This window comes from Sorex fumeus, unplaced genomic scaffold (genome assembly GCF_029834395.1).
Source record: "Sorex fumeus unplaced genomic scaffold, SorFum_2.1 ptg000030l, whole genome shotgun sequence".
Lineage (NCBI taxonomy): Eukaryota > Metazoa > Chordata > Mammalia > Eulipotyphla > Soricidae > Sorex > Sorex fumeus.
In genome coordinates, this window is record NW_026606087.1 from 9,793,921 (window position 1) to 9,816,581 (window position 22,661).

The 22,661-nt window shown below is 43.3% G+C and overlaps 1 protein-coding gene across 1 annotated transcript in view; it reads left to right on the forward strand.

Annotated features, from left to right (window-relative positions):
* The first annotated feature begins 1,012 nt into the window (after positions 1-1,012).
* RIC3 (RIC3 acetylcholine receptor chaperone) overlaps positions 1,013-22,661 on the forward strand; it is a 41,127-nt gene continuing 19,478 nt past the window's right edge. The window contains exons 1-2 of the mRNA XM_056116337.1: positions 1,013-1,324; positions 21,498-21,724. Of these exons, the coding sequence (XP_055972312.1) occupies positions 1,201-1,324; positions 21,498-21,724 (351 nt within the window). The 5' untranslated portion in view covers positions 1,013-1,200. The remainder of the gene's footprint in view (positions 1,325-21,497; positions 21,725-22,661) is intronic.

Below are 22,661 nucleotides of genomic sequence, written 5' to 3' on the forward strand. Positions count from 1 at the left end.
GGAAGCTTTCAGGTTTTTAACCTTTGTTGCCCCTGAGTCCTCTTTCTAGAATACTTTTTTTTAAAAACTTTTTCTGCCTGTTCATTAACTTATTTTTAAAATATCACTAAATTTATTTACTCTTTTGGATTTCTTCTTTCTGTCAAGCTGATAGTTCCAGGTTCCAGACTCTTTCCTGCATTTTCTTTCTACAATATCTATGTGCCCTTAGGGAATCCATCAAGTGCCAGTTCAGGGTTTGATACAAAGTCAGAACTAAGTGAATGTTTATTAAATGAATTAAGACATTAAGGAAAAACTGGGGGGAACCTAGGAAGAAGAGGCAAACTGAAAGGGTTTCACAAGAACACTTTCCATTTCTCCAGAGCTGTTTGTAATAGGTGATGAAGTTAAGCTGCCACCCAGTTAAAAAGCTATTCCAGCTTTACCTTTCCAATAAAAATATTGAATTCCCTGAAAAAGCATGATTGAACTCTTGATACTTATGTTGCAAACCATAATGCACAAAAGGAAAAGGAAAGAGAGAGGAGAAAGAAGAAAAGTGCCTGTCATAGAGGCAGGCTGGGGGTGGGTAGTGGAGGATGGTGGGAGGGAATTGGGGGGACACTGGTATGGGAAATTTACACTGGTGGAAGTAGGGGTGTTGGATCATTATAGATCTGAAAACGAATCATGAATAAAGCAAGGACTATTCCAGGGAAATAGTGAACTTCTAGTATCATGGTAATACTGAATCATGCAAGGCCTTGGGACCTAGAAGGAATCTGATGAGTCTTTGGAGGCTAAATAGGAGTTAGGGAAAAGTCTTAAGCTGTGGGGAGGGATCATTAGCCTCTTTCAGCTTTATCGCTCCTGTCTGCCGGTGGTGAATGGAAGTGAGGCGCATGGGTGCGGTGGGGGCAGGGGGAGATGCTGAGGACTAAATTCTTGACAGTAACGAGGATGCTGAGGATCTGGAGTGGGAAGTGAGGACGCAGGTTTAGGAGGTAATTGCACAGAAGGTGGGGCCTGGAGGAGGAGTTTCTAAGCGTTTTTCATCCAAACAGCAGGGCGCGGGCAGAGAAGGCTGACTTGCCTGCGCACTTGTCCCTCGTGAGTCGCCGTCAGCGCAGCCCCTGTCCAGCCGCGGGAGGCCTTGGGCGCTGCGGTTCCGGTTCCGGTTCGGGTTCGCGTCTGCACCTGCGGGGACAGCGGGCTGCCATGGCGTACTCCACGGTGCAAAGGGTGGCCCTGGCCTCGGGGCTTGTCCTGGCTGTGTCGCTGCTGCTCCCCAAGGCCTTCCTGTCCCGGGGAAAGCGGCAGGAGCCGCCGGCAGCCCCCGAAGGTAAGCGCAGACCCGCTCCGCCGCCGGGTACCAGAGCGGAGAAGGATGCTCCCGGCAAGGGGGACTCGGGTGGCCGCGAAATAGGCTCGAGAAAACAGACGGGTGGCGTTTGGGAGGCTCTCAAAGCTCCCCCCACCCCAGGTTCTCTGGGCAGAAGCAGAGACCCGCGCCCACCCGGCACCCTGGTCCCTCCTGATGCGGTGCCGCAGGAAGGACCAGCGGAGCCCGCACAGGCGCGGGCACCTCTCCAGGTGGCCTCGCACACACCCCAAGCGCGCTTCCCTGCTCGGCTTAACCCGTCACCCTCTGTTCAGGTGCTTTGAGTCCGACTTGGGTCTCCGGAGGCTCTGGACGGTGCTTTTTGTATGCAGTAAAATCAGAATTGGTGCTTTTGTAGAAAATAAAATCAGAATCGGCGTCGTTCAGTGTCGTGTATCTTGTGTTTTGACTTCAGCGTGATGTTGGGAGATCACTGCTTCGGGTTTTTATGGGGCCTTTTAAATATGACTTGAAGATTTTATTCACAAGTTTGAATTGTGAGATGAAAAAAATAAAAGTCTCAGCGTCCGCCTTCCTTGAAAAAGGAATTTGTTAACCCTTCGCTATTGGCATGAGGTATGTTGTGTATGAAATTTCATCCTGCTCATTGCACTTGGGGCTCTTAAATATAATGAGTGCTAGTAAAGGGACCAATGGCTGGGAGAAGGAACTAGAATAAGTCCTTGTAGGTCAGGCAGTTCAGATAGTAATTCTTCAGTAGATGGTCTCTAACACCCTCAAGAGGTGTTTTTACGACCTACCAACCCTTAACCAACTTTTCCACTGAAGTTCGTCCTGATTATTGGACAGCTCCTTGGGAAATGAATCATCCCTCTAGTTTGCACACAGCAGCAGCAGCAGCAGTGCCACATTTATCTACACCATAGGTCATGCTAAAAAAATCCAAAATATTAAGCTGTAGCGTTGGAGGGTAGATTAAATTCAGTTATGTTTTTAGAATTTGCTTATTAATATTTATACTTGTAAAACTATCTACTTTAAAGAGATGCCTTGAAAAACCTTTACCTATTCTCTTCTTTTCCTCTCAATTACAAAAGCCCCACACTTTTCCCCATTTTGTCTATGATACACTCTCCGCCAAGAGAAAATTGATGATGATTTAAAAGTAGTCGCCTTCTAAAATTGCATTTTTCTCAATTGAATTATTGTTATGCTGAATTACCTTTAATAACTTTTCTTGACTGTGAATGAGAGAGAAGTATCTGAATGTTCTGTAATTCAGAATACAGAATGAATGTTCTGTAACTCAGGCTAGACATAAGACATGGCTCTTTCTGTTGAATGCAAGTGCCCTATGTTGTCAGTGATGAGAACTCAATGTTCTCATCTCAGAATCTTTCCACTTTTTGTCCTCTTTATCCTACAGCTTCCTCATTACCTCGTTTCAACTCAAGTGTGAACTCTAGATTTCCCCTCAGGAAGCTAGCTAAAATAAGTTCCTCTCTATACCCATCATTCCATGTTCATTAATATTGTTTCACTTTCACTGTTGTAGGGATTATTACATAATTTTGTTGTTGTTGTTGTTGCTTATTTAGCTTTTGTTATCATTTCCCGGATCTTTTCTAAATTCTCTATGGGCAGGGATTTTTTTACCACTATTTCTTTAATACCTGGCATATAATGGACATTAAGTAAATGCTTTTAAAATGAATCATCAAAGACTATAAAGCTACTACTATCGTGGATATTTGTATTAGTTACTGAAATCTAGTCTAGGCAAAATCTGCCTTGAGGAATATATTCCAAAACTGAAATTTGCCAATATAATTTGCCTTCTATATTGACATCTTTTTTTATTGGTGGTGAAAGGGTGGGGGTTGGGGCGATACCTGGTGGTACTTGGGGCTACTTCTGGCAGTGCTCAGGGGTGATCATTCAGTGCTGGGGATAAAACCTGGCTTCAGCCTATATATCTATTGCTCTGACCTCTAACATTTAAAGATCTTAATTATTTGGGCATTTTGTATCTCTTTGGAATTGTGATAAAAGTTAGGGATTTTTTCTCTCTAGAAAAATGCACATACTGTTTACACATACATTCAGAATATTCAAGAATGCATATAACTCAGAAGTGCCTGCTTCGATGAAAAGGAGAACCCAGTTATTTGGATTTTTTTTTTCTTTTTGGGTCAAACCTGGCGATACACAGGGTTACTTCTGGCTCATGCACTCAGGAGTTACTCCTGGTGGTTTCCAGGGGACCATATGGGACCATATGGGATGCCAGGAATCGAACCCAAGTTGACTGCATGCAAAGCAAACTCCCTACCCGCTGTGCTATCGCTCCAGCCCCATTATTTGGAAATTCTTAAAATTCATCTCAATTTAGCTTTCATTTTTGCCTATTGGAGTATATGAACTAAGTTCATTCTCCTTGCATATGAGCGTCATTAAGATAATTTTTTGGCAGCTATTTATCATACAATGTACAGATACTGTGGATTCCGGGGGATGGGGGGTATGAACCAAATCCCCTGATAAAGGAAGTCACAATTTGCTAAAGGAAAATACAATAAATAATTTAAAAAATTGTTACTTGTGTTACTCAAGTCTGTCAGAAATGGTAGAGATTCATGGAGTTGTTCATTTCCTTGAGTTTTTGTACTGTTTTCTCCACTCTCTTCTGGCTTCTCATTTGATAGCTCTGTACATCTTATGGACTTTACTTTGTATTTAAGTTCCTCTTTTGATCTTACACTTTCAGTATTCTCTTTCTAACTTTCAATTTTGTCATTTCGAGTAAAATGTGTCTTGGAGTTTTCCTAGTTGAGCAGTTTTTTGGCTGGGACTGTCTTGGGTTCTTGAATCTCACTTGAATCTTGAATCTCAATGCCTATGATCCTCAACTCTGGGAATTTTTTTTTTTTTGCTTTTTAGGTCACACCTGGCGATGCACAGGGGTTACTCCTGGCTCTGCACTCAGGAGTTACTCCTGGCCGTGCTCAGGGGACCATATGGGATGCTGGGAATCGAACCTGGGTCAGCTGCGTGCAAGGCAAACTCCCTACCCACTGTGCTATCTCTCCAGCCCAACTCTGGGAAATTCTTATAGATGATTTCTTTCACTATTGTCTCTCCATCACATTTACCCTCCTGTTCTTCAGTGACTCTAATGATTCTAATATTTTTCCTCTTGAACACACTCCATAATTCTTTGGTATGCTGTTTGTTTCTTTTCAGACAGTTTTCCACCTTCTGCTGTTTCCTAGTGATTGCCTCTTCCTCTTGGAGTTCCTTAATCTTTGCTCACTTCTGTTGTTCTACTATAAAGAGCTTCTATGGGATTTTTATTAATATCACCTACCAAATTCTTTACTTCTGTCATTTCTGATTGTAGTAGTTTTTCATTTGGATGCATACTTTTCGTGTGCATTGCTGACTCACTGTGCCATCGTTTCTTTGATCTTGTTGATCATTGTCATTATGGTGTCACTAAGGACTTTGAAATTAACTGGGGATGTTCATGTCTTTAGTGATACTGCTTGTGCGCATTGAACTTGATGGGCATCTACATGCTTTCCCTATTGTTTCTTCAGTGTTCTTGCTGTGATCGGGGTGAGTCTTTGTTGTCAGACCCCCAGGAAGAAGCTGATGGATTAGGCTGGGGCTGCTCTTTTTTCTTTGCAAATCCTCACCAAATGACAGGAAGACTGTGAGCAGCATGTAATTTATTGAGTAGATCTGTGTGCAGCACATGTAAGTGGCAGCATGCTTCAGAAGCTGTGGTGTGTGCTCATTTATATGGCACAGGTCAGGGGTGGAGGTTGCTGCAACCTACGCAGAAGGGAGGGGCTCTACCTCCTGTTCCATGTTAGGCCCAGTGGTGTCAGCTGGAGCTAAGTCTCACCTGGAATCTGAGAGTATGATTTCTTTAAACATTTTCCCCAAGAATTCATCTAACTTGTACCCATATTAATGGTTTGAATGACATTTCTTGCAATGTGATAGAAGAACTATGCTAATTAGCCACTTTAGAGTTGAGAATGATTCCCAAAGGGAAATAGAGATCTTGGAGAAATGATAAAGGAAATAGGATAAGAGAGGTTGCCAGTGTTAGGAGGGAAAAAAACAGTTTGGAGACACTTTTGAATATAAGTGGAAGGTAAAGGAAAGGGATTTCTCATGGATTATTCTCCCCGTGTCATATTCGATATGCCCAAAATAGTAACAACAAGTCTCACAATGGAGACCTTACTGGTGCCTGCTTGAGCAAATTGATGAACAGTGGGAAGACTCTGCTACTGTGCTACTGTGCTATTGATTTAGGTTAAAAGATAGATGGTGAGACCTTTGACCAAAATAGCAATGGAGAAAAAGTAAATTAAAAGAGAACGATGGTGAATTCATGTCCCTATCTTTTGTCTTGTTTTTCTATGATCACATAGGATCACATCCTAGAGCTCCCTTATAGTTCACAAATGACGAAGTTGCAAGTATTGTTATGTAACTCTCTCAAAGGTGAATAACAGCAAGGATAAGACTAGTACCTCAACTAGTACCTTCTCGAATTTTGTTAATGCTCACTTATGTCTGTTTTTTACTGTTCAAAGTGGCACCAAATAGAGGACTTTATAATTTCCCTGGAGAACAGTGCAGTCTGCCCCCGCACCTGGCTGTTCCTCGCCAGGGCCCCTTGGAGGGGAGCAGGTTGAGCTTTCCTTTCCGCCCCGACCAGGGCTCCGGCAGCCGAAGACCTCCAGGACCAGCCACCACCATGCTGAGACCACTCTCCGCACACATGAAGGTACTGGCAGAGGGACAAAGCCACGCGGGTTCCGGGGCCGAGATCTCCCAGCCTACTCGGATTGGAGTCGAGCATCCTCCACCCAGATCCTCCAAATTCCAGTAGGCGGGGGTCACACCCACCACCTGGCCCCCTGGCGCCATGTAATCCCATCAATGGCCAAGACTCAGAGACTATAAAAACCAGCTCCCGGACGAGAACAGTGCAGTCTGCCCCCGCGCCTGGCTGTTCCTCGCCGGGGCCCCTTGGAGGGGAGTGGGTTGAGCTTTCCTCCCCGCCCCGACCAGGGCTCCGGCAGCCGAAGACCTCCAGGACCAGCCACCACCATGCTGAGACCACTCTCCGCACACATGAAGGTACTGGCAGAGGGACAAAGCCACGCGGGTTCCGTGGCCGCGATCTCCCAGCCTACTCGGATTGGAGTCGAGCATCCTCCACCCAGATCCTCCAAATTCCAGTAGGCGGGGGTCACACCCACCACCTGGCCCCCTGGCGCCATGTAATCCCATCAACGGCCAAGACTCAGAGACTATAAAAACCAGCTCCCGGACGAGAACAGTGCAGTCTGCCCCCGCGCCTGGCTGTTCCTCGCCGGGGCCCCTTGGAGGGGAGCGGGTTGAGCTTTCCTCCCCGCCCCGACCAGGGCTCCGGCAGCCGAAGACCTCCAGGACCAGCCACCACCATGCTGAGACCACTCTCCGCACACATGAAGGTACTGGCAGAGGGACAAAGCCACGCGGGTTCCGGGGCCGAGATCTCCCAGCCTACTCGGATTGGAGTCGAGCATCCTCCACCCAGATCCTCCAAATTCCAGTAGGCGGGGGTCACACCCACCACCTGGCCCCCTGGCGCCATGTAATCCCATCAACGGCCAAGACTCAGAGACTATAAAAACCAGCTCCCGGACGAGAACAGTACAGTCTGCCCCCGTGCCTGGCTGTTCCTCGCCGGGGCCCCTTGGAGGGGAGCGGGTTGAGCTTTCCTCCCCGCCCCGACCAGGGCTCCGGCAGCCGAAGACCTCCAGGACCAGCCACCACCATGCTGAGACCACTCTCCGCACACATGAAGGTACTGGCAGAGGGACAAAGCCACGCGGGTTCCGTGGCCGAGATCTCCCAGCCTACTCGGATTGGAGTCGAGCATCCTCCACCCAGATCCTCCAAATTCCAGTAGGCGGGGGTCACACCCACCACCTGGCCCCTAGGCGCCGTGTAATCCCATCAACGGCCAAGACTCAGAGACTATAAAAACCAGCTCCTGGAACCGCGCGGCCGCATTTGCGGCCGCGCGACATCTTATCAAGACATCTTTTTATGACGTCTTATTATCTCATTCCTACTTTGGACAAACTTGCAGGCTATCGAATGTAGCCTGCCCACAGGGCAGAGTCTGGCAAACTCCCCGTGGCGTACCAAATATGCCAAATACCAGTGATGGGTCTCATTCTCCTAAAGAGCCTTGAATATAATCTCAGGGTTAGGATGAAAGAGACGTTACTGGGGCCTGCTTGAGGCAATCAACGAATAACAGGATGATGAAATGAAAATGATGAAAATAATTTCCCTGTTGCATTTTCTCTCTTTAAAATTGATCCAGAGTCATTTCGCTTGGGTGTTTGATCATTGTATAATTGAAACCCAAGCACAAAAATTTGTAAGTCTACAACTGTACCTCATGGTGTCTCACTAATAAAAATTAAAATAAAAAAAGAAAGAAAAAAAATTGATCCAGAATTCTAGCCCCTTTAAATTTCATTATTCCATTCAGTTAATTTGTTTTTTTTATAACTGCTTGGTGAAACAGCTATTTCGGTACTGATTACTTTGAAACTTTTCAAAAGGATAATTTAAAACACAAGCAAAAATGGAAATAGTAGTAAGGTAGACTCTCATCACTTGAGTCAGCAGCCATGCTTGATGTCACGATTCTACACCTGCTTTCCCCCATACAGTCTGTTTTGAAGCAGATCCCAGTTATGGGATCATTTCATCCTTAAATGAAGGGCTGGAGCCATAGCACAGCGGGTAGGGCGTCTGCCTTGCACACAGCCAACATGGCCGACCCGAGTTCGATTGCTCCGCCCCTCTCGGAGAGCCTGGCAAGCTACCGAGAGTATTCGATATGCCAGACACAGTAACAACAAAGTCTCCAATGGAGACGTTACTGGGCCCGCTCGAGCAAATCGATGATCAACGGGAGGGCCTTTACTTTACCCTTTACCTTTCATCCTTAAATATGCAAGCAAATATCTCTGAAAAACAAGGATTCTTCTTAAAACATGACCAACACACCAAATGTCATTAAAATCATTTTCAAATTTCTCCCCCGTTTATTTTATTTCATTAAAATTTTTTTTAGGTACTGTGATTTAAAAACCCTATGTTAACGATAGGGTTTCATGCGTACAGTGTTACAACACCACACCCTCCACCAGAGGGTTCCCCTCCCTCAGCTCCCTCCTCCTACCATGGTAAATTTAGTTCTGTAGATCGGTCATTATTTATTTTGGTGTTTGGGCCACACCTAGAGACCCAGGACTTATTCCTGATTCTGTGCTCAGGAATTGTTCTTGGCGAATTTGGGGGACCATATAGGGTGCTGGAGATCAAACCTGGGCTGGCCACATGCAAGGCAAATGGCCTACCCTCTGTGCTGTTGTTTTGGCCCCTAGACCAATGATTTTGAACTGCGGTAGTTGTCACACCAGTCATTTTATCAGTTGGCCATTGGATTTCTTTACTCCGCCCTATTCTGTCTTAGACTGTGGTTGGCTGGCTTCCTCTGTGGTCAATCTGTTGTCAACACAACTCCTACACAGATGTGCTAATTCTTAAATCTCTCCCCTTCACAGCATCCTCTAAGTGGCACCTGTGCTGCCAGAGGAATAAAGTCTGTACATGTGCATAGCCAAAGAAGCCCTCCTTAATCGTGCACCCTGTTTCCGTCTACTTTTCTTTTTCAGCTTCTTTGCTCACAGGTGCATCCTTCATGCTTTCAGGCATTCTCCCCTCTCAGGGCTGTTGCCTTTGCCCTTCCTTCTGCCCCTAACGCTCTTTCTTATCTTTCTTATTCCCCTCCATTTCGTCTAGGGTTTTACTCAGATGACCTCTCCTGAGCTGTCTTTGACCAATTTTTTTTTCTTTTTGGGTCACATCCGGTGATGCACGGGGGTTACTCCTGGCTCATGCACTCAGGAATTACTCCTGGCTGTGCTTTGGGGACCATATGAGATGCTGGGAATTGAACCAGGGTCGGCCGCGTGCAAGACAAATTCCGTACCTGCTGTGCTATCTCTCCAGCCCCTCTTTGACCATTTGAGTGAAAAAAAAAAAAACCTACCTTTTTTGTTATCTCTTCTCTGCTAAACACACTCCACCCACCACTTAGTAAGGAGACCCCAAAGAGGTATAAGATTTTTGTCTTTATTTAAAACCATGGTTTATAAAGTTGCCTGTGATGCATTTGTTAAGGGCATTCAATATTACAACACCAATCCTACCACTGGTGTGACCTTCCCTTCACCATAGTCCGCATATTCCAAACCAACCCCAAGCCTGTCCCCGTAGCAGGGACACAAAAAATATTATTGTATGTTGCTTGTTACTGGAGCGGGCCCAGTAACGTCTCCATCGTGAGACTTGCTGTTACTGTGTTTGGCATATTGAATACGTCACGGGTAGCTTGCCAGGCTTTTTTGTGCGGGTGAGATACTCTTGGTAGCTTGCCGGGCTCTCCGAGAGAGGTGAAGGAATCGAACCTGGCTCGGCTGGCCGGCTGCGTGCAAGGCAAAGGCCCTACCACTGTGCTATCGCTCCAGCCCCTCTTTGACCACTTGAGTGGGGGAAAAAATCTACCGTTTTTGTTATCTCTTCTCTGCTAAACACACTCCACCCACCACTTAGTAAGGAGACCTCACAGAGGTATAAGATTTTGGCCTTTATTTAAACACCATGGTTTATAAAGTTGTCTGTAATACATTTGTTAAAGGCATTTAATATTACAACATCAACCCTACACTGCTGTGACCTTCCCTTCACCATAGTCCCCATATTACAAACCAACCCCCAAGCCTGCCCCCGTAGCAGGGACACAAAAAATATTATTTTATATTGCTTGTTACAACTAAATGGCTAATGGAATTATCAAAAAAAAAAAACTCAGTAGAAGAAGATTTGTGAAAATTGTTGTATCTCACCATGGGGTCATTAAGTCCTTGTCTGAGGATTTACTAAGCTCTCCGTTCCTAGTTGTGCCTCTGTGTTATTGATTTTGTTTATTGGGCTTAATTAGCTTCTCTGTTACTTTCCCATCTAATTTGGCATGCTCCTACTAGGATGTCAGTGTTGTAGGATGTGGAGGTGTTACATGGCCACAAAGGCAGCTGTGCTCTCCAGAAACTTCAAGATATTTAAATGGGCCGTGCATTCACATGGCGGTGGTTGTGGCTGCAGGAGCTTCTGGAAGTTTGTGGGAAGACTTCAGAGTTGTCAGTCTGAAGAGGTGTGTACCTAGAAGTTTTGACAGTTTTGGGGTCTCTGCATAGATTAATCATAAACAGCTCTGGGTAGGGTACTATCAGGAGAGACAGCAAATTGTGTCTGGGTCGCTTTGTATGTTGGTTTAAAGGGAACAGACTAGAAAAAGACTACAGCTTTTTGGAAGCAATAGCACTCACTTGACATGGGGACTAGTAATTTTTGCAGGGTGGAGGATCTGAACAATGTATTTTTGTCTGTGTTCAGACAAATAAAAGTGTTTTTATCTTTATTTTAGCTTGGTACAATAAGGACCTAGTGTGGCTTTGCTATTCTGAAATTGTTAGTGTTCTTGAACACCAAGACCTAAACTGTGAGTTCCAGGTCAGCTCCTAGCAATGCCAAGTAGATAGTACCAGGCCAGCTTCTGGATATCAAAACCAGGTTCTCTTGTTGTTAGAATATTATTTGTAAGTAAGCACTAAGTAAATATTCAGTAAGCACTACATAACATTGGTAGAGGGCCAGATAAATGGTTTGAAGGGCTTGTAAGCCCTGGGTTCCATGTGTTGCACTTTATGTCCTCACAAGCTTGGCCTGGTATATCCTGGTGGCTCTTGAGCACTGCAGTGTATGATCCTGGTGCCCCTGAGCATTCCTGGGCCCAAGCAGCATTGCATTTCTGGGCCAGGTATTGAATCATCAGGCCTGTACTGTGGTGCTTAGTATCGCTGGAGTGACCCTTGGTCGTTTGAGCACCACTGGGACTCCTCTTCCCCCCCATTAAAAAAATAAATAAAATTGGGTACAATTGAGACTCAACCCACCCTCCTCCAAGGGGTCCCGGTGAGGACAACCAGGCGCGGTGGCAGGTTGAGTTTCCCTCCTCACCCTGAGCAGAGCCCCGGCAGCTGAAGACCTCCGGTTCCAGCCACAGCCATGCTTAAGACCACTCTCCACACGTTTGGACGAGCCTCATGCATGAAGAAACCGGCAGAGGAACCCAGGTATGTGGGACCTGTGGCTGAGATCTCCAAGCCTGCTCGGATTGGGACTGAGCCTCCTCCACCCAGATTCTCCATCATCCAGTATGCAGGCATTACAACCACCAACTGCCCCCAGTGCCATGTAATCCCATCAGCGGCTAAGACTCAGACTATAAAACCCAGCTCCATATTATTATCTAGTCTTACTCTGGAGAACCTGGTAGGCTACAAAAGGTATCCTGCCCACATGGCAGAGTCTGGCAAACTCCTGTGGCGTATTCGATATGCCAAAAACCAGTAACAATGATGGGTCTCATTCTCCTGACCCTGAAAGAGCCTCGAATGTGGCACTTTAAAAAATCTCAGGGCTAGGACGAAGGAGACATTACTGGTACCTGCTCAAGGAAATCGATGAACAATAGGATGACAGTGATACAGTGATACAGTGAGGATTGAGACTTAGTGGATAGTTCTTTCCCTGTTTATTCACGTATAAAAGCCAGGCATATTAAGTACAATGAAAAGGGTTCAAGCCATGTACCCTAGGAGCATAGGGGTGAAGTGGGAAAGTGGTTTAGGGGTGAAGGCAGGGTGTGGCTTGAGGCTGGAAGGATTGGCTTGGTTTATAAGTGGAGTTGGAGAGAGAAGCATAACCCCTGGAATAAAGAAGGCATAGAGGCAAAAAGTCATGAGAGGCTCAAAGCATGGTGAAAACAAGTGTGGCAAAAACAGGAGGAATGTAATGAGAAAGAAGTGTGGAGAGGTATTTGGGGGAGAATAGGTGTAAGAGGGTAGATTATGACATTTACCTCTTTAGGAATTCAGGGAGGGGAAAAGCAGAATTTGATAATGACTGTTCGGGTCTGCTGCTACTATCTTAATCAGTAATCCTTGTAACAGCTCTAAGAAATATCATTATACCCATTTTCCAGAAGGTGAAATGAGTTCTAGAGAGGTTAACTTAATCTCCATTTGGAGGTTACAGGCACAGCCAGAATATAATGGAAAAGATGGCACCTGTATTAATTTCTTTGGAGATGTTACTGGGCCTGCTCGAGCAAATCAATGAACAACGGGAGGACAGTGCTTCAGTGCTACAGTTGTCTCCTATGTAAAATAGCCTCTTATCAGTGGATGCTAAAAGCTCTTGAGTAGAGAAGTGACAGACCTGTTAGAATTATACTTAACAATAGAACTCTAATAGCAAAACAATAGTTACTGTAAGTTGAGTACTTAATGTAGGCACTGTGTTAACAATTTGGACTTAAATATCTCTTTTATTGCTACCATAGGAAGGGGAGCAGTCAGGTTGCCAACCAGTTGATCTAGCTGAAAACACCATAGCAAAGTAGAGTTAGGTAGGAGGGAATTGTAAGGAGGAGACAAGTGAGTAAAAATACCGAGCTGCTTTTCCAACCTCCACTATTAAATAATTGCTGATTTCACTGTGGTCTCTTCAGCATCCTCAGTACTAAGGGAGGAACTTACATATTTTAGGAGCAGGCACATTAGGGCCTTTATTGAACTGTGGTAATCAGAACTATAAACACATCCAGTTCTTTATTGATTTTTTTCTGCCCTAAGAATGAAATGCTGCAGATAGTTTAATGATACTTTCAGAAAGCTCTTTTGTTAACAGTCCTGGAGTTTTTGTTTTTAGGTAGAGGGATGGTTATTAACAAGGGAAGTAGAGCTTCACTCTGTAAAATCCATTAAGTTTTTAGTCAAGCCTAAATGATATGCTAAGTGAAATTTTAATAATTAAATAAACCTAAATATGGGGAAAGCTTTCAATAAACAATTAGGATTTAGTCAAGTTGCATTTTATAGAATACTTAAGTACATATAGAGATTTCTATTTTGGAAAGTCTGCAATTTTAATGTTCTGATATCTTTAAGGTTCTGAGCTCTTTTGCTGTTTCTTTTTTTAGGCGGTTTTTTAAAACCCCACGTCTTGTGTGTAATGTAACTATAGAGTAGGAATGTTTGTAATAGTGGAAAGTAGGAAGGAACCTTAAATATTCATCAGCTGGAGAATGCTGTGTAGCAGTATGAGTGAATGAACTAAAGTTTTTGTCGACATGGATACATTTCTAGATCAAAATGTTGATCCCCACTCAGCAAGAAAGACAAAAAGGGAAGTTTTCAAAGCATGAGTATAATACCATAATATAAAGTTTTAAAAATTGTAATAAAATATTCATGACACAAATTGACCATTTTAACCATTAGATGACACATCAACCATCAGTGACATTAATTACATTCACCTTTTTATGTAGGCATTCTCATCTGTTCATAATAGAAACATTTACAACAAACAATGCAGTTTATTGAATTATGGATACGTTCTAACACAGTAAAAATCTAAAAGCACACATCTTAACAAACACTAAATTAGAATTGTGGCTGCCACAGATAGTTACAAATGCATGGTAGATGTACTAATGCTTCTATTATCATTTTTTGTGCACATGGAGTATTCATACATTTTTTTCTTTAAAAAATTGTTTCAACCTTGAGATATTGGTGAAGGGAAGCAGGCACTCTGGTAGTGGGTGTGGTGTTGAAATAATGAACACATGAAATGATCGTTAACAGTACAGTAAATTATGGTATTTGAAAAAATCATTTCAGCTGTACATATCCAAGCTGTTTATAGTCATCACCTTACTCCTTTCCTTCATTCCCTTGTTTTCATTTTGAAGAAAAATAGTGGTACCAGGATCAGAGACACATCATACATAAGACACTCCCTAGCCATTTTCCATAATTACCACATCATATTGAATGGGGTTCAGACAGTAGGCAACAAATCACTTGATCACTTGACTTGATTACTCATCTATTTGCTTGAGCAGGCCCAGTAACGTCTCCATTGTGACAATTGTTACTGTGTTTGGCATATTGAATACGCCATGGGTAGCTTGCCAGGCATTGCTGTATGGGCGAGATACTCTCGGTAGCTTGCCGGGCTCTCTGAGAGGGGCAGAGGAATCGAACTTGGGTCAGCCATGTTGACTGCTTGCAAGGCAAACGCCTTACCCGCTGTGCTATTGCTCCAGCCCAGGCAACAAATCATAGAGTGAAATATATATATATATGTATATATATATAAAATATATATCTTGGAGAGCCTGGCAAGCTACCAAAAATATCCTGCCCACATGGCAGAGCCTGGCAAGCTACCCGTGGCATATTTGGTATGCCAAAACCAGTAACAATAACGGGTCTCATTCCCCTGACTCTGAAAGAGCCTCCAATATGGCCCCGTTGGGAAGGACAAGTAAGGAGAGGCTGCTAAAATCTCAGGGCTGGGACAAATGGAGACGTTACTGGTGCCTGCACGAGTAAATCGATGAACAACGGGATGACAGTGATACAGTGATACCAGGATCTAAGAAAGAAAACTTCTCTCCTAAGTTCAGCATTTTGTTGCTTACCTTGCCTGTGGCTGACTTGGGTTTGTTCCCACGTAGTCCCCTGAGCCACACCAGGAGTGGTCTCTGAGCACAGCTGAGTGTGGCTCAAAAACAATAAAACAAAACAGAACAGAACAAAATTCAGCATTTGAACTCCAGCCTGCTACCTCAAATGTGTTCTTGTTCACAGGTGGCAGAGCCGATAGCTATCAAATCTTGAAGTGTGAGGAGAATAATTCACGAAGAAAAAATTCAGAAGAAGAGCAGGTTTTCGAGGCAGATGAGTTTCATTCATGCATATGGTCCCCTGGCCCATCAGGAGCCACCTCTTGGCAGAGAGCCAGGAGTGAGCCATGAGCACTGCTGGTTGTGGCCTAGACACCTGAAAAAGAGAAAAGGGAAATAAAATAAGAGATGAGACCCTGAGAGGTAGGGACTGAAAGTGTACATTTTGGAAATTAAAACAAATACCTTCAGAATTATGAGTTTGCCAAAGGAAAAGGGAGAAAGAAACAAATTGAGATAAAGTTTGGGGGAAAAGGATTAATGAAGAACCAGTGAAAGAGGATGGGAAGTAAGATTAAAGGACCCATAATGCAAAAGAAGGTTCCGGGAGAGTGATGTGTTATGGAGATGAAGGCAAGAAAGTTTGTCAAGGATTTATTCAGATCGATCCAATATTTATTGAGGACTGAAACATGATAATCACTTTGAGAGTTGCAGAGGAATCTTATGAGTGAAAACTAAGCAAAATACCATAGAATTTTTAACTGTGGAATGGTCATGATGCTGTTATCATGTTGCTATGGCAAATTTTGGTGTGTAAATTATTTAAAGATAGTGACTTGTTTTATTTATAATTTTGCTTTTTTTTTTTGTATTGTTTTTTGCCCACACCCGGTGGTGCTCAGGGCTTACTCCTGGCTCTGTGCTCAGAGATCATTCCTGATGGGCTAGGCAACCATATGAGATGCTGGGGATTGAATCTAGGTCAGCTTCCTGCAAAGAAAGCCCCTACTTCCTGTACTATCACTCTGGTCCCTGGTGTGTGTGTGTGTGTGTGTGTGTGTGTGTGTGTGTGTGTGTGTGTATGTGTATTGTGGGGGGGCAGAGGGTAGTTGGAGCAATGGGTGGTGGTACTCATGACTTACTCCTAGCTTTGTGCTCAGGGATCACTCCTGGTTGTGCTCAGGAGACCATAAACAGGGGCAGGAATATAAAACTGGCGTCGTTTGGATGCAAGGCAAACTCCTTAAGCTCTGGGCTATCAGCATCGCAGTTTTACTTATAATTTTAATGTCAGGGTCTGATACAGTATCTGGCATATTGACAAGTAAGCAGTAGTAAGTACATGAACTATTACATCAACTATAAAATGCTCAAATGTTAAACACTTCTTGCCGTTTTGCTCTCTCCTTGTCTTTGAGCTCTAAAAATACTGTTTTCTTTTTCAGCACCTCTTCAATTCCAGTCATCAGTATCTTTATTGATGTCTTTTCAAGATTTCTTTATTTCTTACTACATGACTACTATATCTCCCTTCTTTAAAAAAAATAAAGGAAACCAAAATCCCTACGCCTGTTTTCAGAGGAGTCACTCTTTTCCATCCCCTTCCCAGCCATTAGCAACCCACTGATACTTGTTCTGTAGATTTGCCCGTTCTGGACACTTCATATTAATGGAATCATATAATTGTAGTCATATATGACTAGTTTTTTATTTGCATAATATTTTTAAAGTGCATTCATACTGTAGATTGTTCATTCCTTTTATGGCCAGGTACTATTCCATTGTATATACCCCATTTTGTTTACCTGTCAGTGGTCAGACATTTAACTATTATGACTATTCTGTGTGAATGTGTGTATAGAACCTTTTGCGAGTATATTTCTCTTTGATATACACCTAAGAATAGAATTGATAGGTTATATGAAAATTTTGCTTTCCCTTTTGAGGAACTGCCAGACTTTTAAAAAGTGACTGAACTTTTCATTATCACCAGCAGTCTATCAGGATTCCATTTTCTCCATCCCTGCCAATAGTTTTTATTGTCTGTCTTTTTGATTATAAGCATCCTGGTGGGTGTCAAGTGGTATCCCACTGTGGGTTTAATTTGCGTTTCCTTGATGGCTAATAGTGTTGAATATATTTTCATGTGCTTATTGACCACAAATATCTTTAGAGAAATGCCTACTAGGTTTACTCCGTTTTGGGGGGATGGGGGCATGGTTTGGGCCATACGTGGCAATAATCAGGGCCTGTTACTGACTCTGGCATATTGAATACTCTCGGTAGCTTGCCAGGCTCTCCAAGAGGGGCAGAGGAATCGAACCTGGCTCGGCCGGGCTGGCTGTGCACAAGGCAAACACCCTACCGCTATGCTATCCTTTTCTTCAATATGCCAAACACAGTAACAAGAAGTCTCACAATGGAGACGTTACTGGGCCCGCTCGAGCAAATCGATGAACAACAGGAGGACAGTGATAGTGACAGTTACTGGCTCTGTGCTCAGGGATCACTCCTGATGGACCCTAGAGGACCTTATGTGGTGCTGAGAATTGAATCCAGGTTGGTTGCTTTCAAGGCAAGTGCCCTATCCACTATACTATCTCTCTAGCCCATTTTCCCTATTTTTAATTAGATTCTTTGATTTGTTTTATAAAATGGCAAGAGTTATTATAAATTTGGACATTATACCCTAATTAGATATGATTTGTAAATATTTTTCATGTTCATTAGCTTGTGGTCATTTTTGTAATGGTATTCTTTGTAGCACAGATGTTTTAAAACTTGTAAAGTCTAACTTATTTATATATATGTGTGTGTATATGTATGTATATATGTATTGTTTCTTTACTTTTGATTTTAGTGTCTTATCTAAGAAACTGTTGCCCAGTTGAAAATAATGGAATTTTATATCTTTTCTTCTATAAGGCTCATAGTTTCAGTTTTTACATTTAGGTTTTTTGTTGCTGTTGTTGTTGCTTTTGGGGTCACACCTGGCTATGCACAGGGGTTTCTCCTGGCTCTGCACTCAAGAGTTACTCCTGGAAGTACTCAGGGGACCATATGGGATACTGGGATTCGAACCCGGGTTGGCCACGTGCAAGGCAAATGCCCTACCCACTGTGCTATCACTTCAGCCCCACATTTAGGTTTTAACCCACTTTTGAATTAATTTTTAAAAGACGGACTATGGTTTGAGGTAGGGGTCTAATGCCTTTATTTTGCATGATGATATAAAATTATCTCTACACTCTTTGTTGAAATGTGTTTTAAGGCTCCTTTTTTTGTGGGAGGGTGCTGGGCCACACCTGCTGATGCTCAGGTTTACTCCTGGCTCTGCACTCAGGAATTACTCCTAAAGGTACTCAGTGCACCATTTTGGAATATTGGGGATTGATAAAACTCAGGTAGTTGTGCGCAGGGCACATATCCTACCTTCTGTATTCCCCCCTACCGCTTCCCCCCCACCCCGCCATGCTTAAGGTTCCTTCTGACTCATATCTTGTTATGCTTAATAGTGCATTAGTTTTTGCTACTGCCTCAAACAGGTGAACACCCAGAATTTCTTGGGACGGCCATTCCTTTCCCCAAGAATACATGGTGTCTAAAAACAGGTTGCTGGTAGTCTTTTCTTTTTCTTTTCTTTTTTTTTTTTTCAGTTTCTTTAAGACTTTTGCATTGCTTTCAGTTTTATCCTAAAAACCTTTTATGTCGTTGATAAATTTTTTTTTTCCTGTTTTTGTTCAGGTCCTCTTTGGTCTGCTCAGGTTCCTTCTTCTTATACCAATATGCACACATACGCCTCCAGCCTTATTGGCATGGAAACCATTCACGGTTTATAGATTTTGTTTTTTACTGTTTATTACTTTAGGCACCTTGATTTACGATACTGTTATGCATGCAATATTTCAGCATCAAACCCTCCACCAGGGTTTGCAGCTCACCGCCCCCTCCCAGCTCACCACCTCTACCACCTTGATAAGCTCAGTTCTGTGGACCAGTTCTCAGGTTCTGTTGCCTTTGGCCATTTGTTTTTCTCTTACTATGTCTCTTTATATCTCACATAGGAGAGATCATTCTGTATCTGTCTCTGTCCTTTTGGATGGCTTCAATCAGCATGATACCTTCGAGTCCCATCCATGTAGCAGCAAGTGGCATGATTTTATTTTTTTTCTTATGGCTGAGTAGTATTCCATTGTGTATGTATAGCTGGTCATCTATTTCTTTAGCTAGTCATTTGTTTTTGGATATTGAATGTTTCCAGATTTTGGCTATTGTGTCATTCATCCAGTTTAAACTGGATTTTTGATTTTGAGTTTCTTAAACCTAACCACACAACCTAAAACAAAAATCAAAATCCCACTAACTAAAGTCTGTTTAGGAAAAAATGCCTCTGAATGTGCCAGCTCTACCTGAAAACAAATATGTGGAAATGTATAGTCAGTCATTCTATAATCATAATCTCTTCCTATGTAAATCACTCTTCTTACCCACTTATTTGAGCATATTCTCTTATCCACAGTACATGAGGGTGCTCACGGATTCACAACTTTACTAACTCTTGTTATTATCCATCATTTTCATTGTTACCCCTTTTTGTAGGTATAAGTGCTGTTGCATTTATTTATTTATTTTATTTTAGTTTTTGGGCCACATCCAACAGTGCTCAGGGCTTATTCCTGGCTCTGCTCAGGGGATTAAGCAGGGTAGGGTGAATGCAAGGCAAGTGTCTTTTTTGTTTTCTTCTGCCTTTTGGGTCACACCCAGTGATGCTCAGGGGTTACTCCTGGCAGTGCTTCAGGGACCATATGGGATGCTGGGGATTGAACCTGGGTTGGCCACGTGCAAGGCAAACGCCCTACCCATTGTACTATTGTTCCGGCCCCAAGACAAGTGTCTTAACCTTAACTTCTATAATATACTCCCAGGCATGCATTATCACCCCTGTACTAATACCAGTTCCCTCCTTTCTTTAAGTCCTGCTCTGTCATGCACTTGTGGCCCTGTTGGTGCTATGTGAGAGTTTGCTTATATTCAAAATCTTCCTTCAAAAAACTTATAATTATGACCATTTTTTGTTGGCCTCTTCAAGAATTGAGGGGTTAAAGGTATAGCTTTTTCTCTTCATATTCACAAATAAATCATAGAAATGGTGTACGGAGAGAAGAATGAAGAAGATAGACACGTGGGATTGGATGGGGGAAAGCTCATGGCCCATAGAAAGAGAGAAACACTGAGCTCAGGTGTGAGATTAGCTGCCTCACATTCTGGTGACCTTCCATTTCTATTTTCATCTGTATTAGTGGTGACAAATTTCCATAATAGTCTGCAACATGTATAATGGTCACAAAACAGTACAGGTTTCTTTTTTTTTTCTTTTTGGGTCACACCCAGTGATGCTCAGGCGTTACTCCTGGCTCTGCACTCAGGAATTACTCCTGGCGGTGCTCGGGGGACTATATGGGATGCTGGGAATCGAACCCGGGTCGGTAGTGTGCAAAGCAAATGCCCTACCCGCTGTGCTATGGCTCCAGCCCCACAGGTTTATTTCTTATACACATAAATTTGTATGAAGATCTGAATAGTTCTGGGGCTGGAGCAACAGTGTAGCGAATGGTATGTAATCTTACACAGATCATGCTGTGTAAGGCACTTGTCTTGCACATGGCTGAACTGGACTTGGTCTCCAACTTCCCATATGGTCCCCTGGCATGATCCTTGAGCACAGAGCCAGGGATAAATGCTGACCACCACCGGGTATACAACCCCTCTATAAAAGAGTCCAAACACTTTTAAGTTGGGAGTGGGGGTGGTAGCAATGGAAAGCTCTGCCACAATTATTCAGGAGCCCTGAAAATGGAGGCTGACCCATTCCAACACATTGCTAAGGTTTCAGAATCAGCTTCAGCCTGCAGAAGGGAACTGACCATGGAGTTCAGTACATGGGAAGGTGTATAAGCCAAGCACATATTACATTCTTTTAACCAGAACTCAATCATATGGTCACATTTGCCTTTTTCAGGAAATTGAAAAATGCCATCTCAGGCTGGAGAGATAATAAAGGGATTTTGGTGCTTGCCTTGCATGCAGGTGACTCCAGTTTGATCCTTGACCTTAGTTATATATGGTTCCCTGAACATCACCTGAGTGACCCCTGAGCACAGAACCAGGAATAAATCCTGAGCCCAAAGGGAAGGGGGAGGAAAAAAGGGAATGAGGGAGGGAAGAAGGGGAAGGAAGAAAGGGAGGGAGGGAAGGAGAGAGGGAGGGAGGGAAGAAGGAGGAAGGAAGGAAGGAAGGAAGGAAGGAAGGAAGGAAGGAAGGAAGTTGTTGATCCCCAAAAAAGGGAAAAGGATTTGGTGAACAACTTGAGGTTGCCTAATGAGCTGGCTTTTATTATTTATACTTTAATACATGAGTTGTTTTCATAATAGGCACATTTTAATAGAAGAAATACTGATTAATTTATTTTCTCAGGCAAATTGGGTCGATTTCCACCTATGATGCATCAACACCAGGCCCCCCCAGATGGCCAGAACCCCGGGGCTCGTTTCCAGAGGTCTCACCTTGCAGAAGCCTTTGCAAAGGCCAAAGGATCCGGTGGAGGCACTGGAGGAGGAGGTAGTAGAAGAGGCTTGATGGGACAGATTATCCCAATCTATGGTTTTGGGATTTTTTTATATATACTGTACATTCTGTTTAAGGTAAGTGAAATCATCTTGACTGTATCCATTGAACATAATAAAAATCATGGCGGCCTTAAAACCCATTTATAGTACATGATCCTTTTTCATGTCCATCATCTCTTTGCACTTTTTATGATGTGTTTAGCTGTCATATCAGTTTTATAGATTAAAAAAATAAGTCTTTGTTCAGAGTTTAAATGATTTGCTTCAGTTTGCAACTAAAATTTGCAACTGAAATTACAGAACTTGATCTTGAATTTGGAGCTTTTAGCTCCTGGTGCAGTAAGTAGCTGTGTTGAAGGTCCACGCGAGGACGTGGAATCTGGCTCGGTTGAAAATGCTTTCTTCAGTATCAATCTAAGTGAAATGAGTCAGAAAGATAGGAACAGACATAGAAAGATTGCATTCATCTGAGGAACTCAAAGTAACAAAATAGGAGACTAACACCCAAGAATAGCCGAGATAAGTACCAGGAGGTTTACTCCATGGCTTGGAGGCCAGCCGCACATGTGAGGGGAAAAGGCAGCTCAGATAGGGAAGAGAGCACCAAATAAAGGGTGTTGGGAGGATCCTCCCAGGATGGGAGAAGCATACTGAAAGTAGACTATAGACCAAACATGATTGCCACTCAGTGCCTCTCTTGCAAAACACAGGACCCAAAAGAAGAGAGAGAGAGAACAAGGGGGAATGCCCTGTCACAGAGGCAGGGTGGGATGAGGGGGTTGGGGGTTGGGAGGGATACTGGGATCCGTGGTGGTGGAAAATGGGCACTGGTGGAGGGATGGGTACGTGATCATTATATAATTGAAACCCAAGCACAGTCTACAACTGTACCTCATGGTGTTTCACTAATAAAAATTTTAAAATAAAGGAAAGACAAAATATTAAAAAAAAAAGAAAGAAAAAAAGAAAATGCTTTCTTCCATGTGTAAGATCCTGGGTTCAGTCCTTCCAC